The sequence below is a fragment of the Diceros bicornis genome, chromosome 6 (genome assembly GCF_020826845.1).
Source record: "Diceros bicornis minor isolate mBicDic1 chromosome 6, mDicBic1.mat.cur, whole genome shotgun sequence".
In the NCBI taxonomy this organism is placed as follows: domain Eukaryota; kingdom Metazoa; phylum Chordata; class Mammalia; order Perissodactyla; family Rhinocerotidae; genus Diceros; species Diceros bicornis.
Window position 1 is genome coordinate 63,224,627 of NC_080745.1, and position 23,782 is coordinate 63,248,408.

Genomic DNA, 23,782 nt, shown 5'->3' on the forward strand with positions numbered 1-23,782 from the left:
TGCGCACGGACGCACCACTTCTCCGGCCATGCTGAGGCTGCATCCCACATACAGCAACTAAAGGGATGTGCAGCTATGACATACAACTATCTACTGGGGCTTTGGGGGGAAAAAAATAAATAAATAAAATCTTAAAAAAAAATTTTTTATTGAGCATTTGCTATGTATTAGGCACAGTACCAGGTACTGGAGCTTCAAAGATAGATAAGACAGAATCCTGCCCTAAAAGCTCAGGCTAGTAGGGGAGACAGGCACATAACCAACTTCTACTACAATATTGGATGGTTAAGGGTGAGAAGATCTAACCTGGTCTGTAGCAGATCAGAGAGGGGTATTAGCTAGTTGTTTCAAATGCTGCTCTTTATGACAACTTTTTTTTTAGTACTGTCTGAAATGATAACATTTATTGTTTACTTATCATCTCTCTTCCTCTACTAGCCTGTGAACTCCACAAGGAAAGGATTCTCTCATTTTCACTGCTTTACCCCCTAGCTCCTGGAATGGTGGGCAGAGCAGTTGCTCAATATGTATTTATTGGATGAATGAAGCACTCATAATTAATGAACCAATGTCAATTTGGAGAGCTTCTAATTGCATGACCAAGGTTCCGTTCAATACTTGGACAAGAGAGGCACCATAGTACAGGAGAAAGAACCTGGGCTTTATAGTAAGACAGACCTGGGTTTGAATACTGCTCTGCCACTTGATGTCTGTGTGACTTAGAGCAAGTTAATTTTTCTAAGCCTGAGTTCACTTCTCTGTAAAATGTAGAAAGGACTGCTACCTTCCAGGGTCACTGTGAAGTGCAGAGATAACATAGTAAAATGACTAACACTGTTGTTGAGAGAATCAGTTGGTGGCATCTTCCTGCAAGGCAATAAGGGAGAATCTAACCAAAATTCAAAATGTGCATATTCTTTGACCCAGCATTCCACTTCTAGAAATCTGTTTGGCAAAAGAATCATAGGCATGAAAGATTTATGGTATAGAGGTCTTCTCTGCAGCATTGTCTGTAGAAGAAAAATCTGAAGTTTTAAAATAGTTATGAATAGGGGGCTGATTAAACAAATTATATCAAAGTGTCTAGCATAAGGCCTGGCATTCAGTAGATATTTGATAGGAGGCAATCAGATATATAATAGTAACAATAATATTGGCATGTACTGAGCACTTTTATGCATTTCTTCCTCATAATAATCCTGAGGTCATACCAGTCCAGATGAGGAAATAGACTTAAATAAAAATAACTTGCTCAAGTATCAATGTCAACATCCTGATTTTTATCATATACTATAGTTTTGCAAAATGTCACCATTGGGGGAAACTGGGTAAAGTGTACAAGGGATCTCTCTGTATCATTTAAAACTGCATGTGGACCTACAATTATCTCAATAAAATTTTCAATTGAAAAAATAAACCTAACCTACTCAAGGCTGGCAACTAGAGGATACAAACCCAGGAGGGCTGACTCCAAAGCTCACCCTCAACCACCGTCACTACACAGAGAAGATGTGGGCTCCTTGAATAACATCTCAAGAAGTGACATCTCATAATTCATCTTTCCTTCCATTCCCTTTGCAACCTCCCCATACTTAACCCTCATCCCTTCCTCATGTTCAAACTTATGTGTTCATTCCTGCTTCTGCACTTTGCTCAGGCTTCTGTCTGCCTTGAATATCTTCACTTATTTAAGTTCTTTAATTCCTTTTACCTCATGTCACAAATCCTTTCCTGGCCACCTCACATGATAGTGCTCTGTCCCTCTTTGCAATTCAGATTTAACAAACATTTCCTGGAGTACCCACTGTATCAGTAATACTATGTTTACCAAATTACTTTCAGAGCAAGCTACCCGAATCACCACCTGTGTCCTATAATTTTCACTAAACCATAATCTCTCTAAATGAGGGAATGTATATAAAGTGCTTGACGCAGTGCCTGGCACATAGTAAGTTACTCAATAAGCAGAAGTACTTAAAACAGAACATGAGAGATACAAAAAAGACTGGAGATTAGGCTTTGTCCAGAGCAAGCAAGCACTTGACACATGTCAGGTAACGGGTGCCACCAGGCAAACCCCTGCTCTAAATGTCATGACACCATTTAGATTCCTTTCCCTACTCAGGACAACAGAAGCCATAAAATCCTTTTAGTAAAAATATTTTGTCAACAGCAAAAATTATGTATTTATAAGACTGTCAGAAGGAATAGGCTATTTCCAACATTATACACTTTGTTAGCTGGTGCCTCCAAAACAGAAATTTATCGCTCAAGAGAATGAAATCCACTGCAAGGTTCACAAGAAAAATGTTCCCCCTACAGAGTAAGTTTCTGGCAGATTTTTCCAAAGGTGGTTGTTGGTCGACTCCAGGTGTCTGAATAAAGATAATAGCATCTTGACGTTACCTTCATACATATACTCTTGGAAACAGCTTACCCCCCTCCCTGGGGTAAAATGTGGCTTCTTAGGTCTGCAGGAATTCGGGCTGTACTCGGGCCACTTTCCGGAATTCTTTCGTGTGAGTCTTAGGGCACTGCATCTCACACCAGCTGATGGGAACCATCTGGACACCTGAAAGGGAAAAGTTGGTGTTGGAGCTGGGACCCCAAATATTTGCCTAAGACCTTTCTCTTTTCAGCTAGGTATGAACTGAAGTGTCACAAAGCTACCTAGTGAACCTCACCTCATACAGAAAAAACCTTGTTTATTCTACTAACTTATGGAGTGAGTCCCACTTTTCCTTAGATTTATATAAGGAGAATCATTTTAATCTCAGTAGTATCCACATACATATTGTTTTCTAGATAATTAAAAAAACAAGGGAAATGAGGAAAAACAAAGGATTAATCCCAAACCATAGCTCCTAGAGAAAGGTAAGCATGTGGAAGCATGGACCAACTCACCTGATTCACTGTGGGCCACCACCACCCCCAGCTCATTTTCGGCAGTGGTCAGGAGGTAGTTGGACTGTGCGTCACCTAGGGAGATCTAGTCGCATAACATTGGTGAAGGAAAATGAAGGGTTCTAAGTCTTCCCCTCCCACAGCCACTTGAGTTGTTTCTATATTTTCATTTATAATTGACAAAAGACCACAAGACTACCGGGAATAAAGGATACCACTTTGGCCAAGACAATGTCACCTGGGCGGAAACTCTTATAAATCTCAACCTGTAAGGAAAGAACAGGAATGTTAAGTGAAAGCTCTCAGTCAGGTCTACATGAAACTATTAACCCCTCTGGTAGAGCCAGTCTACTTTCTAATCCCAGAGGGTAGAAGTCAACATTACTTTAGTCAATCAACAACTTTTATTGTTTCTACAGCATCATCATATAAATGAAAGATTTTGAATTCAGTAACCTGATCAGGAATCTGACTTGGACAAAAGGTACTATAGGTGGCTCTGAAAGGATCTAGAGTGAGTCAGAGGGAACAGCAGTGAACAAATACCTGGCTTCAAGGGCAAGGAGTAGACTAGCCCCCTTCCGGTTAACAGAGTGAATACAAATTTTATGGAGAAGAAAGGGACAGTGAGGTGAATTCCATACTTTCCAGTAAGGAACACCTTAAACTTCCTTAGACTCCACATTCCCACAGAACTTTGAAATTCATTGGAATAACTTAAAAGGATTGAGATTCCCAAAGCCATGAAGAAAAAATAACCAACCAACAACCTTGTCTTTTTCAGTAGCTCGGACATCTTCTTTGCTATAAAAAAGAATTAACAGAAAGATTAATCAGCTCTGAGAAAGAACTATCCTGCAAACTCCTAGTAGACAAAAGCTATACGAGTGGAGAGAACAAGTCATAATCAGGACCCAGCTGCTACCCAGAGGAGCAGGGCGGAGAAGCATCTCCAGTCCTCACCCAGAAGAGAAAACCACATTTCCTCTTCTTGGATCACACAGAGCAGCAGTATCAAAACCTCTGACCAGAGAAAAGCGGATCAGATTTGGCAGGAAAGGATAAGGAACTTTGCTGCTTTAGGAAAGCTTGATCAGAAGCACTATAGAACCGCATAGAATCCTGAGGGTGGAAAAGACCTCAGAAGTTAAATTATCTAGCTCACCAGAACTGTTTGTCCCTTCTCAAAGAACCCCCAGGGAAAAAAAATCTACCATTTCACCCACTATAATTCTTGGGTTTTACAATCCTTGGGTTTAATATATATTAAATTCAAGAAAGGAAAGTACTTCTTAACATGCCTTCTACTTTGTTTGCTATGAATCATCCCTGCTCTGATAATCTCCAGCTTAGCTCAGTTCTTTTTGTTTTATTTTAAAGCCCTATCTCATTAATATTTTCCTTTTGTCCTAACTCATATACTATAACATTTTCTTTGGGTACTACCTGGGGAGAATCAAAGCACAAAGAGAAGAGAAATAGGCAGAAGTAGGAATTGTAGTTGTTCCTAAAGGTTCCAGTCTCCTGTCCTATCCTAATCTCATTCCAGGTGCTGAGGCAAATATGAAGACAAGAATACTTCTTACCGGATAGTTCCTCGAAAAGAGTTCTTAAGTGGTGTGGACCCCACATATAGGATGTGTACTTTGGCAAAGCGCGAATTGATGCTAGAGACCTGTGGAATAGAGAAAAGATCAGCATTAGAGTATTAGCAGTTGTCAGCTCAAGGAGGCAGCAATAAACTAGGAATTACTAGGATTTTAGTCCAAGCAACCCTGCTAAATATAGAATTTAAGACAAGTTAACTCCTACTTCTCCCTGCATAAGTGATATATGTAAAGTGGAATAAGAGCCACTCTGGCCACCTAAGAGAGTTACTGTGAGAATCAAATGAAAGAATATGGTATAGATTTTGAACACAAAAGTCAAACATAAATATACATAGGGCATTACAGCAAATCTAGACCTTTATAATAGATCTTACTAAGAGGACTGTATAGTGGAGGGAATTTAAGGCTACATTTCAGCTGCTGCATAATATTTTGATCACTGCCTCTCCAGTTATTTTCAGAATAAGACATAGATTTTCACTGGAACAATTTATACAGAGAAACTAACAGCTACACGTTAATTTAACCAGGCAGAGGGTAGGGATGGGCAGGGAGTACTGATGTATTACAGTACTGATTAATTTGTACTTCCCCTGAAATACCCTCCCTAAAAGACTTTAAACAAGAATGCTAGAGTTTAAAGTCTTTTGCTTCTCTGCAGAAAAAGGTCTCACTTTAGGTGTTTAAAAATAGGCCTCCTTATCACTCGTTGGTGCCCCTGTTCCCCAGACACAGGTAAAACTATATACTCAGAGAACCAGCTCTGTGAAAGAACTATGCATGCCGGAACTTGCCTGGATTAATCATTATCTAGAAATCTCTAGACCACCACAGCCCAGTAAAACTTTCTGTGACGACAGAAATGTTCTGTGCTGACCAATATGGCAGCCTCTAATCACCTGTGGCTATTGAGCATTTGAAATGTGGCTAGTGGAACTGAGGAAATAAATTCTTAATTTTAATTTATTTAAATTCAAATGGCCATATGTGGCTAGTGGCTACCATATTGGACAGTGCAGTTCTATAATGATCTTGATTTCAGCATTGGACGGGTGTCCTAAGCAGGGAGGTTAGGACCAACTTACCTTACAGGTTACAATAGCCCCCACATCGGGCAGTAACTGGGACTCTGTTTCTCTCATCACAGACACGACAGGAAGCTACAGAGAGAACAATAAAACATGAGTATCCTGGCTAAGCCTTGGGTAAAGCTATCTGTGGTTTGAGAGTAACACAGGAATGCCTTGGTTCACAGTTGAGGTCACAAGGGCAGGGGGACTACAGATGCATTTGTAGCCCAGAACAGAAAGCCTTAGAAATTTAGGAAATAGGAGGGCCAAGGAGCCACAGGAAGAATGCTGCTAGAAGACATAATCTAACCATTTCCAATTAGTTCTAATACGTATCTTGGTGATTTTCTTAGAATTTCTTGGTATACAACCATAGGGTCTGTAATCATGGATAATTTGACTCTTTCCTCCAAAGTTATACTTCTTTCTGCCTCGCATTTTATTGTACAGGCTAGAATTTCCAAATAAATGTTATATAATAGTGGCCATACTTGTTTATTTCTATTTAAAATTTTTTTATTTGTTTATTTATTTTTCCCCCAAAGCCCCAGTAGATAGTTGTAGGTCATAGCTGCACATCCTTCTAGTTGCTGTATGTGGGACGCGGCCTCAGCATGGCTGGAGAAGCAGTGCGTCGGTGCGCGCCCAGGATGCGAACCCGGGCCGCCAGTAGTGGAGCGCCCGCACTTAACCGCTAAGCCACAGGGGAGGCCCTGTTTACTTCTATTTTAAAGGAATACTTGTGGAGTTTTCTCTTTGAGCGTGGTATTGTGTGCTGGTGTAAGACAAGATATTTGGAATCTCCTCTTTTATTAATCTTTCCCTTGTTCACTATGCTTCAGCCCTCCCCGCCTTCTTTCAGTTTCACCAACTCACTAAATTTCTTCCCATCTCAGGATCTCTGTTCAACCTGTTATTTCTGCCAGGACTGAGCTCTCCCCACCCACCCAACTCTTATTTACCTTTTAGATTCAGGTTAAATGTCACTTTCGATGACTAGGTAAGTGTGCCTATTATATGAGAACATGGTACCCTATAATATTCTTTCAAAGCAGTCATCACATTTGTAACCATACATTCATTTGAGCATTTATTTGTTAACATTTGTGTTTGTGAGCCTTCACAGCAGAGATCATGTGTATTTGGCTCATTACCATATCCCTAGAGGTCAGCACTGTGCCTGGCACATCAACCGATATCTATATCTGTGAAATAAACTCACGATTGTTAAGGACATTCCCAAAATTGATTGAATAAAAAGCCTCTCGTTTTACAGATGAGGAAGAATCTAAAGCCAAAGAGTTTAAGTTTCTTACCTAAAGCAGAATCGAGGTCTAGTTAGCCAGTGGCTAAGCTTCTAATTCTGACTCCTCTTTCTACTATGCTACCTGTCACTTCGAAGACTCCTTATCTGATCATGAGTTAATCCTGGATCAGTCTCTGGAACTAGGGAAGATAGTATTGCTCATGCATTCAACAAACATTTATTGAGCATTTATTTTGTGCTAGGCCCTGAAGGTTTGGTGGTGAGGCCTGTTTTCATAGAACTTATAGTAGGGAAAGAGTCTAGCGGACAACATTTAACTGAGTGTTTAACTATAAATGCTTGAAAGGAAAGAAATACAATTCTTCGTGAGTGTTTAACAAAACAAGCAACAAACAAAAAACAAAACTCCTCTCCTCAACTAGCGGGTCTAGGAGGCTTCTCTAAGAAAGTGATACCAGAGGGGCTACGTGAAGAATAGGTAGGACTTAAATAGGCTAAGGAGGAAAGGAGCACGTTTCAGACAGACGGTGTGTGTACAGAGGCTCTGTGGCAGGAGAAAGCCTGGCGCATTAGCGACACTGACAGAAGCCCGTATGACTAGATCGCAGAGAGCGAGGCGGGGACAGTGAAGCGAGATGAGGCCGGAGAGTAGGCGACATTCGGACAGAATTCAGCTCACTGCAGGGCTGAGCTCGCCTCTGCTCTTCCCCTACTTCCTTCCCTGAGTGTCAGCGACACAACCAAGTGAGACTAACACAACTGTCAGGTGGCTAGGCGCCCGGCAGCGGGGACCACAGCGGAAGACACTCAGAAACCAGCTCGTTCTGCCGCTGAGCACTAAAGACGCGCCCGCGGCGCCCCTGGCTAGGGCCGCGAAATCCAAGGCGGCCTAAAAGAAAGGCAGGGACGGAGATGGGATGCCGCCCCCTTTACCGCGCCGTTCTCGCTGCTCTTCGTCAGGCAGCCAGCAAGCGACGAAAAGATGTAGCCGTGCCGGGTGTAAGTGCCGCTGCCCGGACTGCCCTCCTCCAAGTTACACAGACGTTCGCCTGAAGAAAAAGCGCTGCATCAGCCACGGGGCCCCAGGAGGTGCTGGCCGTCCAGCCTTCCCACCTCTGTGCCTGTCCAGGATTCGCTGTGGGCACCGCTCACTTACCGGGGATGCAGTACCTCACGGGTGGCGCCATGATTGCCACTACCCCGAAACCGGAGGCAAACCAAGGCGGCTTCTCATTGGCCAAAATCCAGTTGCAGTTCCGCAGTAAGAAGCGTGCCAATTGGTGCGATTCATCACGTGCTCTCCGACGGGGGGCCCTCCCCCCTCAGGGGGTAGACTCCATTTCCCACGTGGCCAGGGACGAGCCCGGGGGCGGAGCTCCGGAGCGCCTGCGCTTGCGCTTGCGCCTGTTGTCGAGAATGGGCTGGCGGCGGGTCCGGGTCTGCGGACCGGCGCTGTGGGTGGCAGGCCATGCTTGGACTCTTTGAGCCGAGCCGGGCCAGGGCGCAGAGCTGGAGGGGGTGGCCGTGAGCGGCGGCGGAGGCTGCGGGGTTCGATTTGGCTGACTGGGGAGTCGGCAGGTAAGAGCCAAGCCGCGGCTTTTGCTCCCCAGTCCTGTCCCTTTTTCTAGGGTCGGGCCCTGTTCCGGGGCCGTCTCGTGAGCCCGGGTTCCTGCTCTCTCCTCGCCCCGCCCTGCACGGCCGTGCCCTGTTTCAGCTGGGTGGAGCGTACCCTCCGGGCACCCGTAACGCGCGGAGCTGGGAGGAGGTCAGCAACCTAACTCGCCCATTTCACAGATTAGGAAACTCAGATCCAGGGCTAGGATTTGACTTGTCCACTGTCTCGAAGATAGTTCAAAGTAGAGCCCCAGCTGGAATCCGAGTTTTTTAACGTCCAATCCATCGCACTTTGACCACGCCACCCTCATTGAGAAAACCTTTTCCCGGTTTTTGTAATTGCAGCTGCCGATCTTGCAGTCGGATCCTCTCAAGCGGAGGTCTAGTGTGGGCCCATCCTTAACTTTTTCTCTTCCTAGCATTAGTCCAGAAGGGAAGTCTGCACATGAATAAAATTGCTACTCTTGTTGATGATTGACCTCTGCTGCTTAAGACTGCGAACATCCTGAGAGCAGCATCTTTGTCCGGATGAGATTGGCCACGACTTTCATCTTAGTTTTCTCTGTCTTTTAGTGGCTTTGGAATCTGTCCCTCCCTGTGCAACACCCGCTCCCCCTCATCCAGATTCCCCTTGGGAAACAGTTGGTGACTTAGAGCCTTGGGAAGAGGGGAGTGCTGTGGCCTGCAGTCCCCTCTAATCTGGTGGGGATGTTACTATGGCCTGTGATCAGTAGTGCTCAAGACTTGTGCTTGGGGTAAAGATGTGCTTTGCTTTGTTTCCTCCCTTCCCCCTGAGATCAGCGGGGGGGGGGGGGGGGGGGGGGGGAAGGAGATGGGGAGACGGGAGACGGATGGGACAAGACCGCTTCCCACACATAATTTTTTTGAGTTCTCCTTTACCTCAGTTTCCTGAGATGAAAACTCCCTACGTTCGGTTGTGGCCCCATGGACTACATATCTCTTCCCTGGCATCCCATACCCCCCAAATCCCACTAGCTAAAATGATGGGGAGCTTGGCTTCAGACTTTGTTCCTTCAAATCTGATATGTAGCTCTGCATCTACAAGCTTTCTGTTTACATATTTGGGTTGATTTCTGGTTGGACTTGTTTCTGAAATGCTATCTAACCTTAAGTCTATATGATTCTAGCAATGGTTTCTCTGTCTCTCTGTTGATCATGAAACATGATAGCAACAGACACTTGTTTACTGTAATCACATTGGCAGGCATGCCCTTGTTATTTGTAGGACAGATAGACATCTGGCCAGCCTTTCTTTTCCACTTCAGCATCCCTCCAGGTCATTCCTTCAGCAAGTCTTTATTGAGTACTTCCATGGTCCAGGTATTGTGCTAAGCACTTTATAAACATTTCATTTATACCTTACCAAGTGTGTGTCTAGAATCGTAAAGGGGTGGAGCTGGAAGGGACCTTAGCATTTAATCCTACCCCTTCATTGAATGGGAACACAAAGAAATTGAGTCTCAGTAGAGTTCGGAGATTTGCCCAAGGTCACAGAACTACTTAAAGGCAGAACTGAACCCTAAGCAGTCAAGTTACGGGGCAGATGAGAGTTAGTAAGTCAAGTCCTTGAGGCAGGCATTTCCTGTAGAGCTTAGGAATTCTGGAGGTGGTTGAGAACATTCCGAAAAGTGGAGAGTCTGAGAAGGAAGATTTTTTTGGTAGAAAGGAGAGATGGTATTTAATTCATGTTTATTACAGATGAGGAATGCATCTTATTTGCAAGCTATTGCAAATAGGAAACTCTCCATTAGCCATAGTAAGGGAATGAACAGTGGTGTGGGCAATCCAGGTCACTTGGAATGGTTGTGGGGTAAAATGTTTTGTCCCACTCTTATATTTGATTGTGGCTGTATACTATTTTGAAAATTCAAGGTTCCAGCCAAACCATGGTTCCAAAGAATAGGAGTCCAACTCAAAGGAAGTAGGAAGTTTGAGCTTTTCCTTTTTCTCTTTTCTACGCTGCCCCTTAATTCTCTTAGCTCTTAGGAGGTGATGGGAATGGCCAGTTTCTTTATCCTTGTGCAGAGAGTAGATCCCTACTAAATTGTCTTTCTTCTGTTTCTGTGCTGGCCTTGTCTGCCAAATTTCATTTTGCGTTAAGTCGTTACAGACCTTGTGGAAGGAGGTGATTAAATGTTTTCTTTGAAAGGCCTCTTGTGGGGATGAGCCAGGTGCAAGGAGAATACTTTGCTCCAGTGACTGAATTGAAACTGTCCCTACAGTGGAGCAGCCTCCTCCAGTTTCTGCTGGGTTTCAAGCTGCCTGTTAAATAAGTCAGGGGAGTTGCTGAGGACAAAGTAGCCCTAGGGGAAAACTGGTTAATTTCTTTCCTTGTAAGGACTGTAATCTGCGGAATTGATGAGACTATCATCGAAGGAATCTGTGTCTTGTGGGCAGGTGACCTTGCACGGCTGTTGGATGAGATAGAGACCACATAGAGGAGATGAAGGTGCTTGCAGAGGAGCTGTGCAGAGGGCTAAAGAGCCGAGAAGACTGGTTGGGAAGCTTGGGGCCAAGGGCAGCAGCCGCAGAGAAGGCTCTTGAGTGTCCAACTAGAACAAGGCAGGGGAGACTCATCACAGAGAGGACAGGCCCTGTGGTCTTAGGAGCCACCAGCATGGATGCCCCTCCCACTGCCAGTGGTTGCCTGCCTGTGGTGTTTTTCTGCTCTGAATACCTGAAGTTGTCTTGGCTTCTGTGTCCTTGGGCTGGGGCTGGGCCTGGAATTGGAAGCAAAGCATCTTATATCATGCAAGGGGTAGCTGAGCTGTCCTGACAGGATTTAGGGACTCTACCTGCTACCAGGTTGGGTCTGGTGGCCTGTAACGTCAGCTCAGAGGGAGTAGGAAGGCTGAGTGTCTTTTGCCAAGAGTCAGAAAGCACCAGGAAGATCTAGGTGCAGAGTCCACATGCTGTGCCCTCACTCCCCTACTGGCTGTTCCATGTTGAAGAGCAATTGTTAGGAGGTAGGTTGATGGGGCAGGGCGGACAAGAGACCCTGGGAAACTTCTGCTGCAGTGGCCATGCCCATAGAGACGCAGTGGGCAGCTTTGTGCACATTGCCTGTGCTCCACCCGGTGGTCTGACCCTGCTTTGTGCTTTGGCTTGGAGCCGCCTGCCTCCCTCACCCCTTTACTGTGGCCCTTTACTCTAGGTGTGCATCATCTTGGATTTCCTGTGCAACCACGTGGTGGAATGTAAGTAGGATTTCTGCAGGCTCAGAACCTCCAGACCCTACTCCCTGTAACGTGATTGGGACACTGGCATCACACATTCTGTAGAGAAGTGACTTTCCTACTTCCCACAGCTGGTGACTGGCCCAGCTAGGCCTCAGCCTTAGGTCTTTGCCTCTAAGCTGGTGTTCTGGGCCTCCCCACTGGTGGGGTAGGGAGGGACAGGACCCAGGCTGGCCCCTCACAACAATATGCTCTCCTAGGAGCCATGCGGGGCCAGCGGAGCCTGCTGCTGGGCCCTGCCCGCCTCTGCCTGCGCCTGCTTCTGCTCCTGGGCTACAGGCGCCGCTGCCCACCTCTGCTCCGGGGCCTGGTACAGCGCTGGCGCTATGGCAAGGTCTGCCTGCGCTCCCTGCTCTACAACTCCTTTGGGGGCACTGACACTGCTGTCGATGCTGCCTTTGAGCCCATCTACTGGCTGGTGGACAACGTGATCCGCTGGTGTGGGGTGGTGAGTGATGCCCAAGGAATAGGAAAAGGGATATTTTGGGGTAGCAGAGGAACATGTGTGTGATGGACCCACACTGGGCTTTGGAGGCCAGCCTCCCCCCACCCCGGGAAATTCCTAAGTCTACTCTGGGTGTTGGCAAGCTCTCTCTCTGCATCTGCCTGACCTCACTGGTGTTGGCAGGTGTTCGTGGTGCTGGTGATCGTGCTGACCAGCTCCATCGTGGCCATTGCCTACCTATGTGTCTTGCCCCTCATCCTCCGAACCTACTCAGTGCCCCGACTCTGCTGGCATTTCTTCTATAGTCACTGGAATCTGATCCTCATCGTCTTCCATTACTACCAGGCCATCACTACTCCACCTGGATACCCACCCCAGGTGGGTCACCTGGGGCATGGAGGAGGGAGAGAGCTGCAGGCTGTGGGAGCCAGTTCCAAGAGTGGGGAGGGAGAGTGCCTTGGTAACCTTTGAGGTACAGAACTGGTGCTGCCACATGATGGTACTTGTCATGATGCTTTTCTCCCTTTGCACAGGGCAGGAATGATATCGCAACAGTCTCCATCTGTAAGAAGTGCATTTACCCCAAGCCAGCCCGAACACACCACTGCAGCATCTGTAACAGGTGGGTCTTGGCTTTGCTCTCTGGGAACGCCAGCTGTGGCCTTTTTGCTGTAGTCCTAGGCAAAACCTAGACCTGGAATTTGATAATTCCCTGTCTTGTGCCAAGCAATGTGACACCTGGTCCTGAGAGTTAGGCATTATCACCACTTGTGGAAACTGAGGTTCAGAGAGATGAGTTACCTTGTTCAATATCATGTAGCCAGTGAAGCAGGGTTTGAAGCAAGGCCTGGCTGTCTTCAAAGTCTGTGCCTTTTCCACCTCAGCAGGATGCTGGTCCTTGTAGGAAAGGATTGGCACTGACATCTCAAGAACCTTGGCCACCGTAACAGAGCGTGTGTCCCTCCCTCACAGGTGTGTGCTGAAGATGGATCATCACTGCCGTATCCTTTTATTGTTTCTTTTGCCTGAGGCCTCCTTCTTTAGCTCCAGAGCACTGCACAGGGTTAAGGGCCACCAACCTAAGACTTTTAGCATCACCCTACAGAAAATACTGGGCTCACGAGAAGTTAGTGGAAGAGGAGTTGTGGGGGCTGACCATCTCCTGGGGGAAGCAGGAGGCTTACAGGCTCTTTGGGACGAATCTTCTTGGAGGAGGGCATCTATTCTAACAGCTCTTTCTTTTGTAGACTGTCATGCTGACACATGTTGGATGGAAAGAGATATTTGGGCTTCAGTGGTTGTCCGCTGGGTGTACCAGATAAAACCATTGGTCCCCTTTTCCTGTCCCATCCAGATGTCTGGTTAAGTCCAGCTAGGCTGAAATACTGGCAGGTTCATTTTACTGAAGGATTTCAGTTTTTCATGATTTCCTGGTGGGACTTGTGAGGGCTCTGAAAAGCTTTAACACTTTCACCTCAGCCTCTGGAAAGTCCCATATTTTCCTGCCTTTGGAAAATAGTTCTTGGTGACTAGAAGCCCTGGGCTTGGATGATGTCATCATGAAGCAAGGATGAACCAGAGAGGCTTGTACACCCCCTGAAGTTGTGTGTTTGATCTTGTCCTTAATCCTTCCTCCACCAGCCTGGCTAAACAACTGCGTGGGCCACTATAACCATCGGTACTTCTTCTCTTTCTGCTTTTTCATGACTCTGGGCTGTGTCTACTGCAGCTATGGAAGTTGGGACCTCTTCCGGGAGGCTTATGCTGCCATTGAGGTGAGCCCATAGTGAGGAGCAGGGCAGTTCAGTAGAGAGAACTTTGGGGCGTGGCATCTGTCCGTGAGGAATGGGGCTGGTAGCACCCCCATCCTAGAGGCCTGAGAGTGTAACCAGCACTATTTTCCATCCCCTTAGAAAATGAAACAGCTCGACAAGAACAAACTACAGGCGGTTGCCAACCAGGTGGGCCGTCCCCACCCCACTGCCTCCTGCTGCTCAGGCCAGGGGGTATAGAATTGCTGAGGCAACTGGGCCCACCTGCTAGTTGAGTTGTGGAGTCTGGCTGAGGGGCCACAAGAGACTGGATCCAGGGGTGTTGTGGGAGTCTGTCTGCTGTGGGCAGACTAAGTGGCCTGGGGGCAAGCTGAAGTCCCTGGTTTTTGGCTCTCTATCCCATTATCACCTGCTTTGGGCTGAGCAAGGACTCTGCCTTGGTGATGGCCTGAGCAGCAAGGAGTCTATGTTAGTCTGTGTAATGGGGTTCCAGGGGACAGAGATCAGGCTGGGCCAGTCTATCATCCTTCGCTCCTGGTCTGTCTTCATCCACATCAGGATTGTCCCTTCTCCTCCGGCCTTTTATAACTTTATTCTGAGCAGATCTTGGGCTCATAATTATACCTCTGCTGCCCTTTTGGTCCTTAGTGGAGCTCACAGTTCTCCCCCCTCTAGTCATTCCATTCGGTTGTGGGTCTGGTCCTTGCTGGGGATTGCAGCCACACAGTGAGAGAGTTCTAGCTCGGGAGTGGAGTGGCTTCCCCTGGAGCCCCATTTGTGTTGTCAGATTGAGAGGCCCAGGGTCGGCTCCTGTGCTTTGCCATCTTGTCCAGACCCACTCTGCCCAGTGTTTGTCCACATGATGATGCAACCAGGCTTGGTCCACCCATCTGGCTGCTGCCCTGACTCCTCTGTGGCTTAACCCCCTATTTTCTCATCCTGGGCTTGGATCACTTCCCTGCCTGAAGGTGCTGGGGGCTCTGGTGGAGACCAGCAGAGCAAATGAGCTAGACTTTGCTGTTTTCTTTTTCTAGACTTATCACCAGACCCCACCACCCACCTTCTCCTTCCGAGAAAGGGTGACTCACAAGTGTCTTGTCTACCTCTGGTTCCTGTGCAGGTATCTAACTTTCATTTTTGACTTTAAGGGAGGGGCAGCTTCAGAGAAACCTTTTTAGGTGCCTACATGCAGACAGGAACCCATCCCTGTGTGAACTGCTGCTATTCTTAGTCTGATTTACATTGGCAAAGAGTCAGCACTTAATTTTCTTCAGCATTTTAGGGCAGGGAATGCTAAGGATACAGGCATTGAGTGTGTGTTATGTGCCAAGGTAAGTTAATTTCCTACGTAAAGGATAGGTGACTGCATTTTATAGATGAGGAAAACCGACCAGTAGCGGGGTGAAGTGATTTGTGGCATGATGCATGGCGAGGAGTGGCAGAGCTGGGATCTGAGTTTCCTGCCATCCCTTCTAACACCTGGTACTGTCACTACCCTCTGCTGTCTCTCACTGTGATTAGTAATACAGGCTTCTTTCCCCACCCTCCTTTCCAAATAATTTATTTTTAGCCCATGTTGATGCTTTTTATAGATACAGCGAAGTAAAAGTTCATCTAGGATGTGTAGGCTAAGAGTAAGGAAGATTTAGGCAGAGAGGTCCCTAGCCAGTCATCATTGCTCAGCTCAATTTCAGACCCACTCGTAGCCTCCAGCCCCCTTTAAGCTACCCACCAATCTTTGCCCCTCTTTTCTTAGTTCCGTGGCACTTGCCCTGGGTGCCCTAACTGTATGGCATGCTGTTCTCATCAGTCGAGGTGAGACTAGTATCGAAAGGCACATCAACAAGAAGGAGAGACGTCGGCTGCAGGCCAAGGGCAGAGTGAGTAAGGCTGAGGGCTTGGGGTGGAGGGGTGGGAGGGTAATTGAATCTGCCGTCCTGTGAACAGAGGGCATGGTCAGAGCCAACTAGGGCAGGCATCATAAAAGGCCAGAACTTGCCTAGCTGAGCTTTAGCTTAGCCAATTTAGGCTTGAAAATTAGAAGGGGATTATGTAAAAGGCATTTGTAGAAACATGTTTTTCTTGGCTCTAGGTTTTTAGGAATCATTACAACTATGGCTGCTTGGACAACTGGAAAGTATTCCTGGGTGTGGACACAGGAAGGTAAAGTAAAACATCTAAACCAGTGCTGTGCAATAGAACTCTCTGTGATGAGAAAAATGTTCTAGACCGATGCTAAGACATTAGCCACTAGCCACATGTGGTTACTGAGCACTTGAAATGTGGCTAATGCACCAATTATTTAAATTTCCTGATTTAAATGGGCACATGTGGCTAGTGGCTACTATATTGGACAGCGCAGATCTAGACTCTAGGAATAGAGATCATTGCTCATTTGAGCCAAAGGGGCTTAAGGCCAAAGCTGTGAGGTTTAAGTAGCAGATGAGGCCTACAGATGACTACAACAGAATCCTGGGAAAGCTGTTCTTAAGAAGGGACCTCCAGGTAGGGTATGGTGTCTACCAGTCACCTCTCATTTGTATGACAGTCTGGAGTTCAAGCCAGTAATTTGTGGGATTGAAGTAATCTGTTTGTGACAGAGGTCCTCAGACAATAAATGAAGCTAGCTCCCTTAGCCCAAGAGACGAGGGTAAATCGTTTTTCAAATTGCAACTACTGCGGCAGTACTAAGTAGGTGACCTTAAGTACCTGCTACCTCCCTTTCCCACCCTCATTACATTCTTGCCTGTCACTGTGCTTGCAGTGGCCCCTTAGAAATTTAGCTCGAAACCTCTACAGGCTTTCCAGCACCAGAGGGCACAGAGTGAGTGTGAGAGTGTGTGTGTGTGTGTAAGATAAGATCAGCCCTGAGCTAACATCCATGCCAATCCTCCTCTTTTTGCCAATCCTCCTCTTTTTGCCAATCCTCTTCTTTTTGCTGAGGAAGACTGGCCCTTTAGGTGGGATGCCGCCACAGTATGGCTTGACAAGCGGTGCATCGGTACGCGCCCAGGACCTGAACCGGGGCTGCCAGCAGCAGAGCGTGCGCACTTAACCACTATGCCACGGGGCCAGCCCCAGAGGGCACATTTATTGGACAAAATAATTAGAACTTTTGTCACCCTTGTGATTAATGCCAAGGTAGCTTCAGGATATCTTGATGTATCCTTGCTGAGGAAGGAGGGTTAGGAAGGAAGACCAAGAACTCTTGGAACTCAGAAACGTTTCTATCTTCTCTTGTAGGCATTGGCTTACTCGGGTGCTGTTACCTTCCAGTCACCTGCCCCATGGGAATGGAATGAGCTGGGACCCCCCTCCCTGGGTGACCGCTCACTCAACCTCTGTGATGGCCGTGTGAGCTGGATTATGTCAGCCACAACGTGAGCATCACCCTGCTTCCTGTGTTGTCTCAAGGGCCTCCAAGGGTAGCTTCTTGGAATCCTTGAGCAAAAAGAGCCAGTGGGCCTGCCTTAGGGTACCATGCAGGGACAACTCAAGGACCAGTCTCCTGGCCACTGCAGAAGCAAGGCACCATGTGGGAAAATCCTAGGACTGATGTCCCTTGACTCAGGCAAACAGAAGCTCCAGCCCCAGCCTGGAGATTAGGCAGCTAGCAACCTTGCCAGGTGCTGACCCCCACCCTCCTCCAGGTTACAGCACTGGGGTTGGCCACCACCTCTTCCACTTGCTGTCTGAGAAAACACCTGAATGGTAGAGCTGAGATCCTGGCTTCTCAACAGGGCAAAGATACCAGGCTTACTGCTGAGGTCACTGCCACTTCTCACATGCTGCTGAAGGGAGCAAAAATAAAGGTATTTGATTTTTAAAGATATGTACCTTCTCATTCTTCACCTTTAGGGCAGGGAAGGGGAAAGTCAGGGTCAAGGCCCCGCGAGTAGGTGTTCTGGTCATGCCACCTATGCCCTACTTGAAGGGAATGGATGCCCTGAAGAATTCTTGGCCAATCTCTAGCATTACTGTTCTAGCGTATGCAGTGGCGCTTCTGGTTATGTGCCACTGAGGCATAAGTGGGGAGGGGAAAATGTCTGAAAAGTTCATACCAAAAGAAATCTTTATTCTCCAGCAGGTACACACATCCACCATCCCTGGTCCTCAGGGCCACACTCATTGGCACTCACCCCTCAGCAGCATATCTCCCTTTTTCTGACATAGAAATGGAAGAGCCCCAAGACCAAGATCTTTCTTCAAACACAAGCGGTCTCACACTCCGTTACTTCACAAATTCATTAGAATGTTCATTCATAGGACTCCTATGTTTCTCGTACAGCCATGCAACAGAGGCCCAGCATTTGTGCCGTGTCCGTGGGAAAAGCAGTCAAAGGTCAGTGGTCTCCCTGCCTTGGGCAAAGATGGCTTGATAGTTAGTAATTCCAGGTTAGATTGTCAGAACAGTCTAGGCCAGGACTGAGGGCTCAGCTGCCAGGGCTCCCCAGCAGAAACCTGTAGGCAAAAAGAATGTTGGCAGCATTAGTGGTGTGGCTCATTTCAATCCCATCCCTCCCCGTGACCTAGAAACTCACCATTCTCCCCTGGCTGACACTGCTTCCTTGCGCACCAGTCTCTTCTTGTCATCCAGGGGTTTGGCTAAGGCCCGGATCACCTGTGGTTTGTACGGCAGCAGCTGTGGAGTTAGAAGAGTTAATCTTAGCCTTGCTCAACCAAGGCAACCTTGCAGTTCATACCTCAGTCACACAGCAGGGTGGCCAGTCCCACTTGACTAAGGCAAAAAGGTACTTCTCTGGCTCTTCTAAGAAGTTTCCAGGCTGGAGAAGAACATCTGAGGTACTCACCACAGGGGTGGGCAGGCGAGTGAGAGCGTGCATACACTGCAGGGCAGCAATCCGGACAGCCTGGAACACAACCATAAGATTAGGGGAGACCCATGAAGGAGAGACGTAGGTGCAAAAGAGTTGCTGGGGCTCAACGCACCATGGAAGGGCTAGAGCTGAGGTTCAGGAACTTGGTGACGAGGGTGTCAACGTGAAGACTCATGACTTGGGGTGCTTCCAGTAGAAGAGGCTGAAGGCAGCTGAGGGTGGAGAGCTGTACCACAGAGTCGGGGCAGGACAGGGCCTCCAGCAGCAAGGAAAGCAGCTAAGGGGCCACAGGAAAGGTGGGGATGACCACATAGGTGATGAGCCTGGTCCTCCTCCCCCTCCCCTTTCTAGCCCCAGCTGGGGACAATGGCTTGGTCCCTTAGAGGCTCTGACCGTGAGGCTTACCGTGGGCAGCTCTGGCAAGAGCACAGGCTTAGGTAGCCTGTTAAGTACATGAGACAGACCCTTCAGGTAATTTGGCTTCACATCTGTAAAAAATGGAAAAGCTCAAGGAGAAACTGCTCAGACATACAGCTTGAGAATTCAACTCCAATCTCTAACGAAGCTGGGTAATCAGCCTACAAAGCAGTTAAAAAAAAAAAAAAAAAAAAAAAGCCCCTTAAGCTCAGCATAAACAAGATATGCCCATCAAAGGAAAAGAGTGGGACAAGAATCTGGAAACTTAGCCCTTTAGGTGTAGCCCACACTACAGCTCTAAAGAAGCACTGAGGTCCTGAATGATTTTAGAGAAGGTGGTCTGAGCAAAGGACAAGTCTATGTTTTGGGGCCTTTCTTTTAGACTCTCCTTACCTTGGGGAGCAGCATGGAAGCCCTGGACCAAAGCAGGCACATTATCCGTGAAGAACCGCTGGCGGAACATGATCCTCACTTCAGCATGGCCGGCACGAGTCAACACATCAGTGCAGTCAGACATGAGCAGAGAGAAGCCATCAGCTGCTGCTGGGCCTAGTTCTGGATCACTCAGGAGGCCCATGAGCTGGAGAAAAGAGAGCCCTTGAGGTACATCAGAGGAGAAGAATCTTAAATACCCAAGAAGAGGATGGCAGTTGTTTCTAGGAGGAATAGGATCAACAGGGACATTCCTGTTCAGATCCTATGTTCTCCTGTCTCCAGAAGGGACTTACCTGCTCTGTAAGGCAGGAGCTGAGAGGGTGATATCTGAGCAGTAGGGCCTTTGTTACCTGTAATCAGAGAAAGAGAACAGTTAGGGCATGACAGTCAAACTCCAGAGCCCAGAGAAGTATGCTTACAGTTCAAGGTCAAATGGAGAAATTTTATTTAACCAGACATAACTCTGTCTAACCAGAATCCATTCCAACTCCTTACCCAGAGAAGCAGTGTAAAGGCCTGACTACGACAGCGCCCAGAGCCCAGCCCAGCTTCCACTTTGTCCAAAGCCAACTGTAAGAATTCATCCAGCTGTTGCCCTAAAAAGGAGGGAGGAAATGCTGATGCAAAGGCTACGTTTTTCCTTTAACAACGAAGGATGTAAATCATTTAAATGTAGAGCTCCCTGAGAAGCTGTTAGAAAAGAACAGTATCATTTTGGCTGTGGAGTCTGCCCACTCAGCTCTAGACACCAGCGTGAGAGCCTGGTATTCTGGTAATGTAGGCGTGCTGGCATTCGAAAAGAGTTGTCTACTTCTAATAAAAATTATCCCTATTAGCTCCCTGTAGGGAGTAGGATGACAGAACCAGATAGAGCACTCTGCTTGCACCCCCTTATCTTATGTCCTGTAATGCTTTGCCTAGCTCTGGTCTTGACTCTTGTCCCAAGAGCTGTCCCTTGGGAAGCCCTATTATATTAACAGCAAGCTCCTTTTTAAAGAGAATGAGGATTGAACTTGAAGATTTCATCAGCAGTTGATTCAGGGAGGCTCCGACCCACAGCCTCATTCCAGTACCTGCAGGGTGCTTGTTGAGGAGTCCTGCAAAGCACTTGGCAGCGGCGGTGGAAGAGAAGGGGCAGCTGTGGCAGCAGCTCAGCTCTAAAAGCTCCCGCATGAGTTGGTTCAGCTGAGGGATTTCCACCTACAGAAAACCTGGCTATGTAATGAACCCAGAGAACACTTGAACTCTGCGAGATACCTAGTAGAAAGTGGCAGCAGGGACCAGAATGGATGAGAACTAAATTCTCCAGTGTGGAAAGTAGAAGAACAGCTTAGGCTGTGACAAATTTCAGCCCAGAAGTCACCTGGGATCCACCTCCCTTTGTCAGGGTTAAACTAGGGTACTCCCCAAATGTGCCCACTTACATTTCGAGGCAGGGAGCAGACAAAGGCCATAAGCAGTGCAACCAGCCGCCTCTGCCCTGAGGAGCCATCCTATAAAGGAAGAAGAACCCTATCAAGCCTGTCCTGCCAGCAGTAGGCTTATCTGCCCCAATACCCATCCCAGATTAGCCCTAAAAATTTGAAGGACAGAAGTCCCAGGATTCTTCCCCATCTGATCCATCAGACCCTCACCTGAAATGGCTGGAATCTGCAAGGGAAGCTGTTTTCAGGCAGAAAGGAGATGTTGCCATCCAAGAAGAGGGGCACAATGTGGGCGACACTCTGGGCAGCTAAGCTGAGGGTAGAGCACTAGGTATCACCAAGGAGCCAGGGTTCTAAAGCAGCCCTGGGGTTCCCATTAGAGTTACTGAGTCAGTGGGCCTGAGCATGATCACACGTTCAACAAATATTAATTCAGCACATATTATATGCCAGGAACCCATTCCCATTCTAGGCCCTGGTGATAGAGCCGTGAACCAGACCGAAGAAATCCCTGTTCTGGAGCTTACAATCTAGAGAGAACTCAATGTATAGTTAAAAAATGCTCCACAGGTGATTCTTATGCACATCTGCAGCTACATTAATCCATGGTTCACCCACCCCCACAGTCCATGGTGCTAAAAGCCCCTTCCTCCCTTCTTATTTTGCCAGCAGAACTTACAAAATGAATAACTGCCTCCACATTTCATTCTGGGTAAAAGGACAGCTCAGAAGGCAGCCTCTCTGCTGCTTCTTCCCAAGACTGCTATCTTCCCTGCGATCAGGCCACATCCATGATTATACTCACTCAGGGCTCAAGTGGGTGGTGGCAGTGCTAATGACAGACACCATGGCAGCCAAGACCTCATCCTCCAACAGCACTTTTCTTAGAACTGAGTGCTCCTCTGCAAAATCAAAACACACAGAATCACAAGGCCATCACTGTGGTTCAGATGATTAGGTCCTGTCATCGTGACACAACAGTAGCAGTTCCTAACCTGTCCCCTAGTAGTGCTGTAGCCTTGAGAACCAGCAAGGCACCAGAAGCAGGAGTGGTCAAACGTGGGCCACCGAGAGCTCTCGAGAACTCTGTACAGTCCTTAGACTGGGCAACAGCAGAAAATAAGGCTAGCTAAGATGAATGTTCTTAACATCAGAAATAGTTATGTTAGTCTTTTCAAAAACCTGAAGATAACAGATTTATCTTCATGAGTCCTTATTATTATAGCAGCTACCATATGTTGAACTACTTATTACGTACTGTGTTGCCTCGCACTATGAATTATCTTATTTAATCCTTACCAACAGCCCTGTGATATAAATATTTGTCTTTATCTCCCCTTTACAAGTGAGGAAAGAGGCTTAGAAAGGCTAAATATCTTCACCTAAGTTAGCAAGTGGTAGAGTTGAAGATGAAACCCAGCTAGAATTAGGCTCTTGAGTCAAGAGCCTAATTCTAACTAAATTAATTACATAGAAATTAAAGGGAAAAAAGGTGTGCATCCTTTTTTTTTTTTTTGTGAGGAGATCAGCCCTGAGCTAACATCCGCCAATCCTCCTCTTTTTTTGCTGAGGAAGACGGCCCTGGGCTAACATCGGTGCCTATCTTCCTCCACTTTATATGGGACGCCGCCACAGCATGGCTTACCAAGCAGTACTTCGGTGCGCGCCCGGGATCCGAACCAGCGAACCCCGGGCCGCCGCAGCGGAGCGCGCGCACCCAACCGCTTGCGCCACCGGGCCGGCCCCAGGTGTGCATCCTTTTAAGCGTTGCTAACAGTAGTGGATTTTGGTTCCTGCCACTGGTCAGGTTGGTACCCTTTGCTTAAAGTGAAATCTCACTTTGGGGACAAAGGATTCAAAATAAGCCTCTGATGGTACCAAATGCAATACCAGCGGTACCCTGAGGGTGGCAGTGCTGTTCAACACTAATGGAAGGCCAAAATCCAGAGGAGGGGTAGGAGGGGAGGTGGAAAAAGTTACCTGGCATGGAAGCCTGCACAGCCAAGGCAAGCAGGCAAGGTATAGCTGTCTGATGGAAATACCAGCAGCTCTCAGGGTCCAGCTGGCATTTTTCTGCCACCTGCTGGAGGCTCTGACAGATAGCAATAATTTCACTTGGTCCTGCAGCCATATTCCCTGTGTGGTGAGAAAGTTTCTCTGTAAGGTTTTCTCAAAAGCACTTCCAGGTATTTCAGTTAGAGCAGATGGGAAGAACAATCAAAGATGAGTGACTAAAGAGACCAAGAGTGTCTTAATAAAGAGCCAAGTCATTTTTTTCTCTTGGATGTTTTTTCATCTATTCAGACTTCGCAGCGGAGACCTGCTCTGTGCCGGGCTCTGCAACAGAAGCATTTACATGCATCTCATTTTTCATAACCCTAAAAGTATCACTTCCCCCACTGTATAGAGGAGGATGTGGGGGCTCAATGAAACTACCAGTGGTTTTTCCAGGGTCACAGTAAGTGCAAAGTCCAGGAATCAAACCCGGGCCACACTCCAAGTTCAGTGTTCTTTCTACTGTGTAACAGTAGATCACCCACTGTCGACTGGCTCTACCACAAGAGCTGGGCAGTGCAAAGCAGGGAGCTTAGGAAATCAGTGAGGGCCATGGTGAGTGAGCATGCATAGGTTAGTAGTAGCAACAGGTGCTGTCACTTAAGCCTTGGAGCAGTGCTTCTCAAACTAGAGAGTGTGTATGAGTTACCTGGAGTTCCTGTTAAAATGCAGAT

At 47.3% G+C, this 23,782-nt stretch overlaps 3 protein-coding genes across 10 annotated transcripts in view; 1 reads left to right on the top strand and 2 right to left on the bottom strand.

The window, feature by feature from the left end:
* Positions 1 to 1,259: 1,259 nt before the first annotated feature.
* Positions 1,260 to 8,092, bottom strand: EXOSC1 (exosome component 1). 2 transcript variants are annotated; one of them, XM_058543677.1, is made up of 8 exons: positions 8,008 to 8,092; positions 7,785 to 7,900; positions 5,600 to 5,674; positions 4,491 to 4,579; positions 3,675 to 3,708; positions 3,120 to 3,170; positions 2,905 to 2,989; positions 1,260 to 2,572 (listed from the first exon to the last, which is right to left on the bottom strand). In XM_058543677.1, the coding sequence occupies exons 1-8, from the start codon at positions 8,036 to 8,038 to the stop codon at positions 2,466 to 2,468; spliced, it is 588 nt and encodes a 195-aa protein (XP_058399660.1). In that variant the 5' UTR covers positions 8,039 to 8,092; the 3' UTR covers positions 1,260 to 2,465. The 2 variants fall into 2 exon arrangements, with proteins under 2 accessions (XP_058399660.1, XP_058399661.1); XM_058543678.1 differs by lacking the exons at positions 7,785 to 7,900; positions 8,008 to 8,092 and having other exon boundaries at positions 3,668 to 3,708.
* Positions 8,093 to 8,249: 157 nt separating this feature from the next.
* ZDHHC16 (zinc finger DHHC-type palmitoyltransferase 16) lies at positions 8,250 to 17,771 on the top strand. 5 transcript variants are annotated; one of them, XM_058543671.1, is made up of 13 exons: positions 8,250 to 8,429; positions 11,641 to 11,683; positions 11,923 to 12,170; positions 12,351 to 12,545; positions 12,701 to 12,789; positions 13,140 to 13,168; positions 13,809 to 13,942; positions 14,081 to 14,128; positions 14,974 to 15,059; positions 15,696 to 15,819; positions 16,032 to 16,102; positions 17,183 to 17,319; positions 17,590 to 17,771. In XM_058543671.1, exons 3-12 carry the CDS (start codon positions 11,928 to 11,930, stop codon positions 17,295 to 17,297), a joined length of 1,134 nt encoding a protein of 377 aa, XP_058399654.1. In that variant the 5' UTR covers positions 8,250 to 8,429; positions 11,641 to 11,683; positions 11,923 to 11,927; the 3' UTR covers positions 17,298 to 17,319; positions 17,590 to 17,771. The 5 variants fall into 5 exon arrangements, with proteins under 5 accessions (XP_058399654.1, XP_058399656.1, XP_058399652.1 ...); XM_058543673.1 differs by lacking the exon at positions 17,183 to 17,319; XM_058543669.1 differs by having other exon boundaries at positions 8,251 to 8,429; positions 17,183 to 17,771.
* Positions 17,772 to 17,997: 226 nt separating this feature from the next.
* MMS19 (MMS19 homolog, cytosolic iron-sulfur assembly component) overlaps positions 17,998 to 23,782 on the bottom strand; it is a 32,978-nt gene continuing 27,193 nt past the window's right edge. For all 3 annotated transcript variants that reach the window (XM_058543668.1, XM_058543667.1, XM_058543665.1), the window contains 13 exons: positions 23,034 to 23,189; positions 21,859 to 21,955; positions 21,264 to 21,366; positions 21,054 to 21,122; positions 20,703 to 20,829; positions 20,125 to 20,225; positions 19,923 to 19,979; positions 19,588 to 19,774; positions 19,183 to 19,265; positions 18,890 to 19,054; positions 18,751 to 18,810; positions 18,481 to 18,581; positions 17,998 to 18,400 (listed from right to left, as the gene is read on the bottom strand). In XM_058543668.1, the coding sequence (XP_058399651.1) occupies positions 18,373 to 18,400; positions 18,481 to 18,581; positions 18,751 to 18,810; positions 18,890 to 19,054; positions 19,183 to 19,265; positions 19,588 to 19,774; positions 19,923 to 19,979; positions 20,125 to 20,225; positions 20,703 to 20,829; positions 21,054 to 21,122; positions 21,264 to 21,366; positions 21,859 to 21,955; positions 23,034 to 23,189 (1,334 nt within the window). In that variant the 3' untranslated portion in view covers positions 17,998 to 18,372. The remainder of the gene's footprint in view (positions 18,401 to 18,480; positions 18,582 to 18,750; positions 18,811 to 18,889; positions 19,055 to 19,182; positions 19,266 to 19,587; positions 19,775 to 19,922; positions 19,980 to 20,124; positions 20,226 to 20,702; positions 20,830 to 21,053; positions 21,123 to 21,263; positions 21,367 to 21,858; positions 21,956 to 23,033; positions 23,190 to 23,782) is intronic.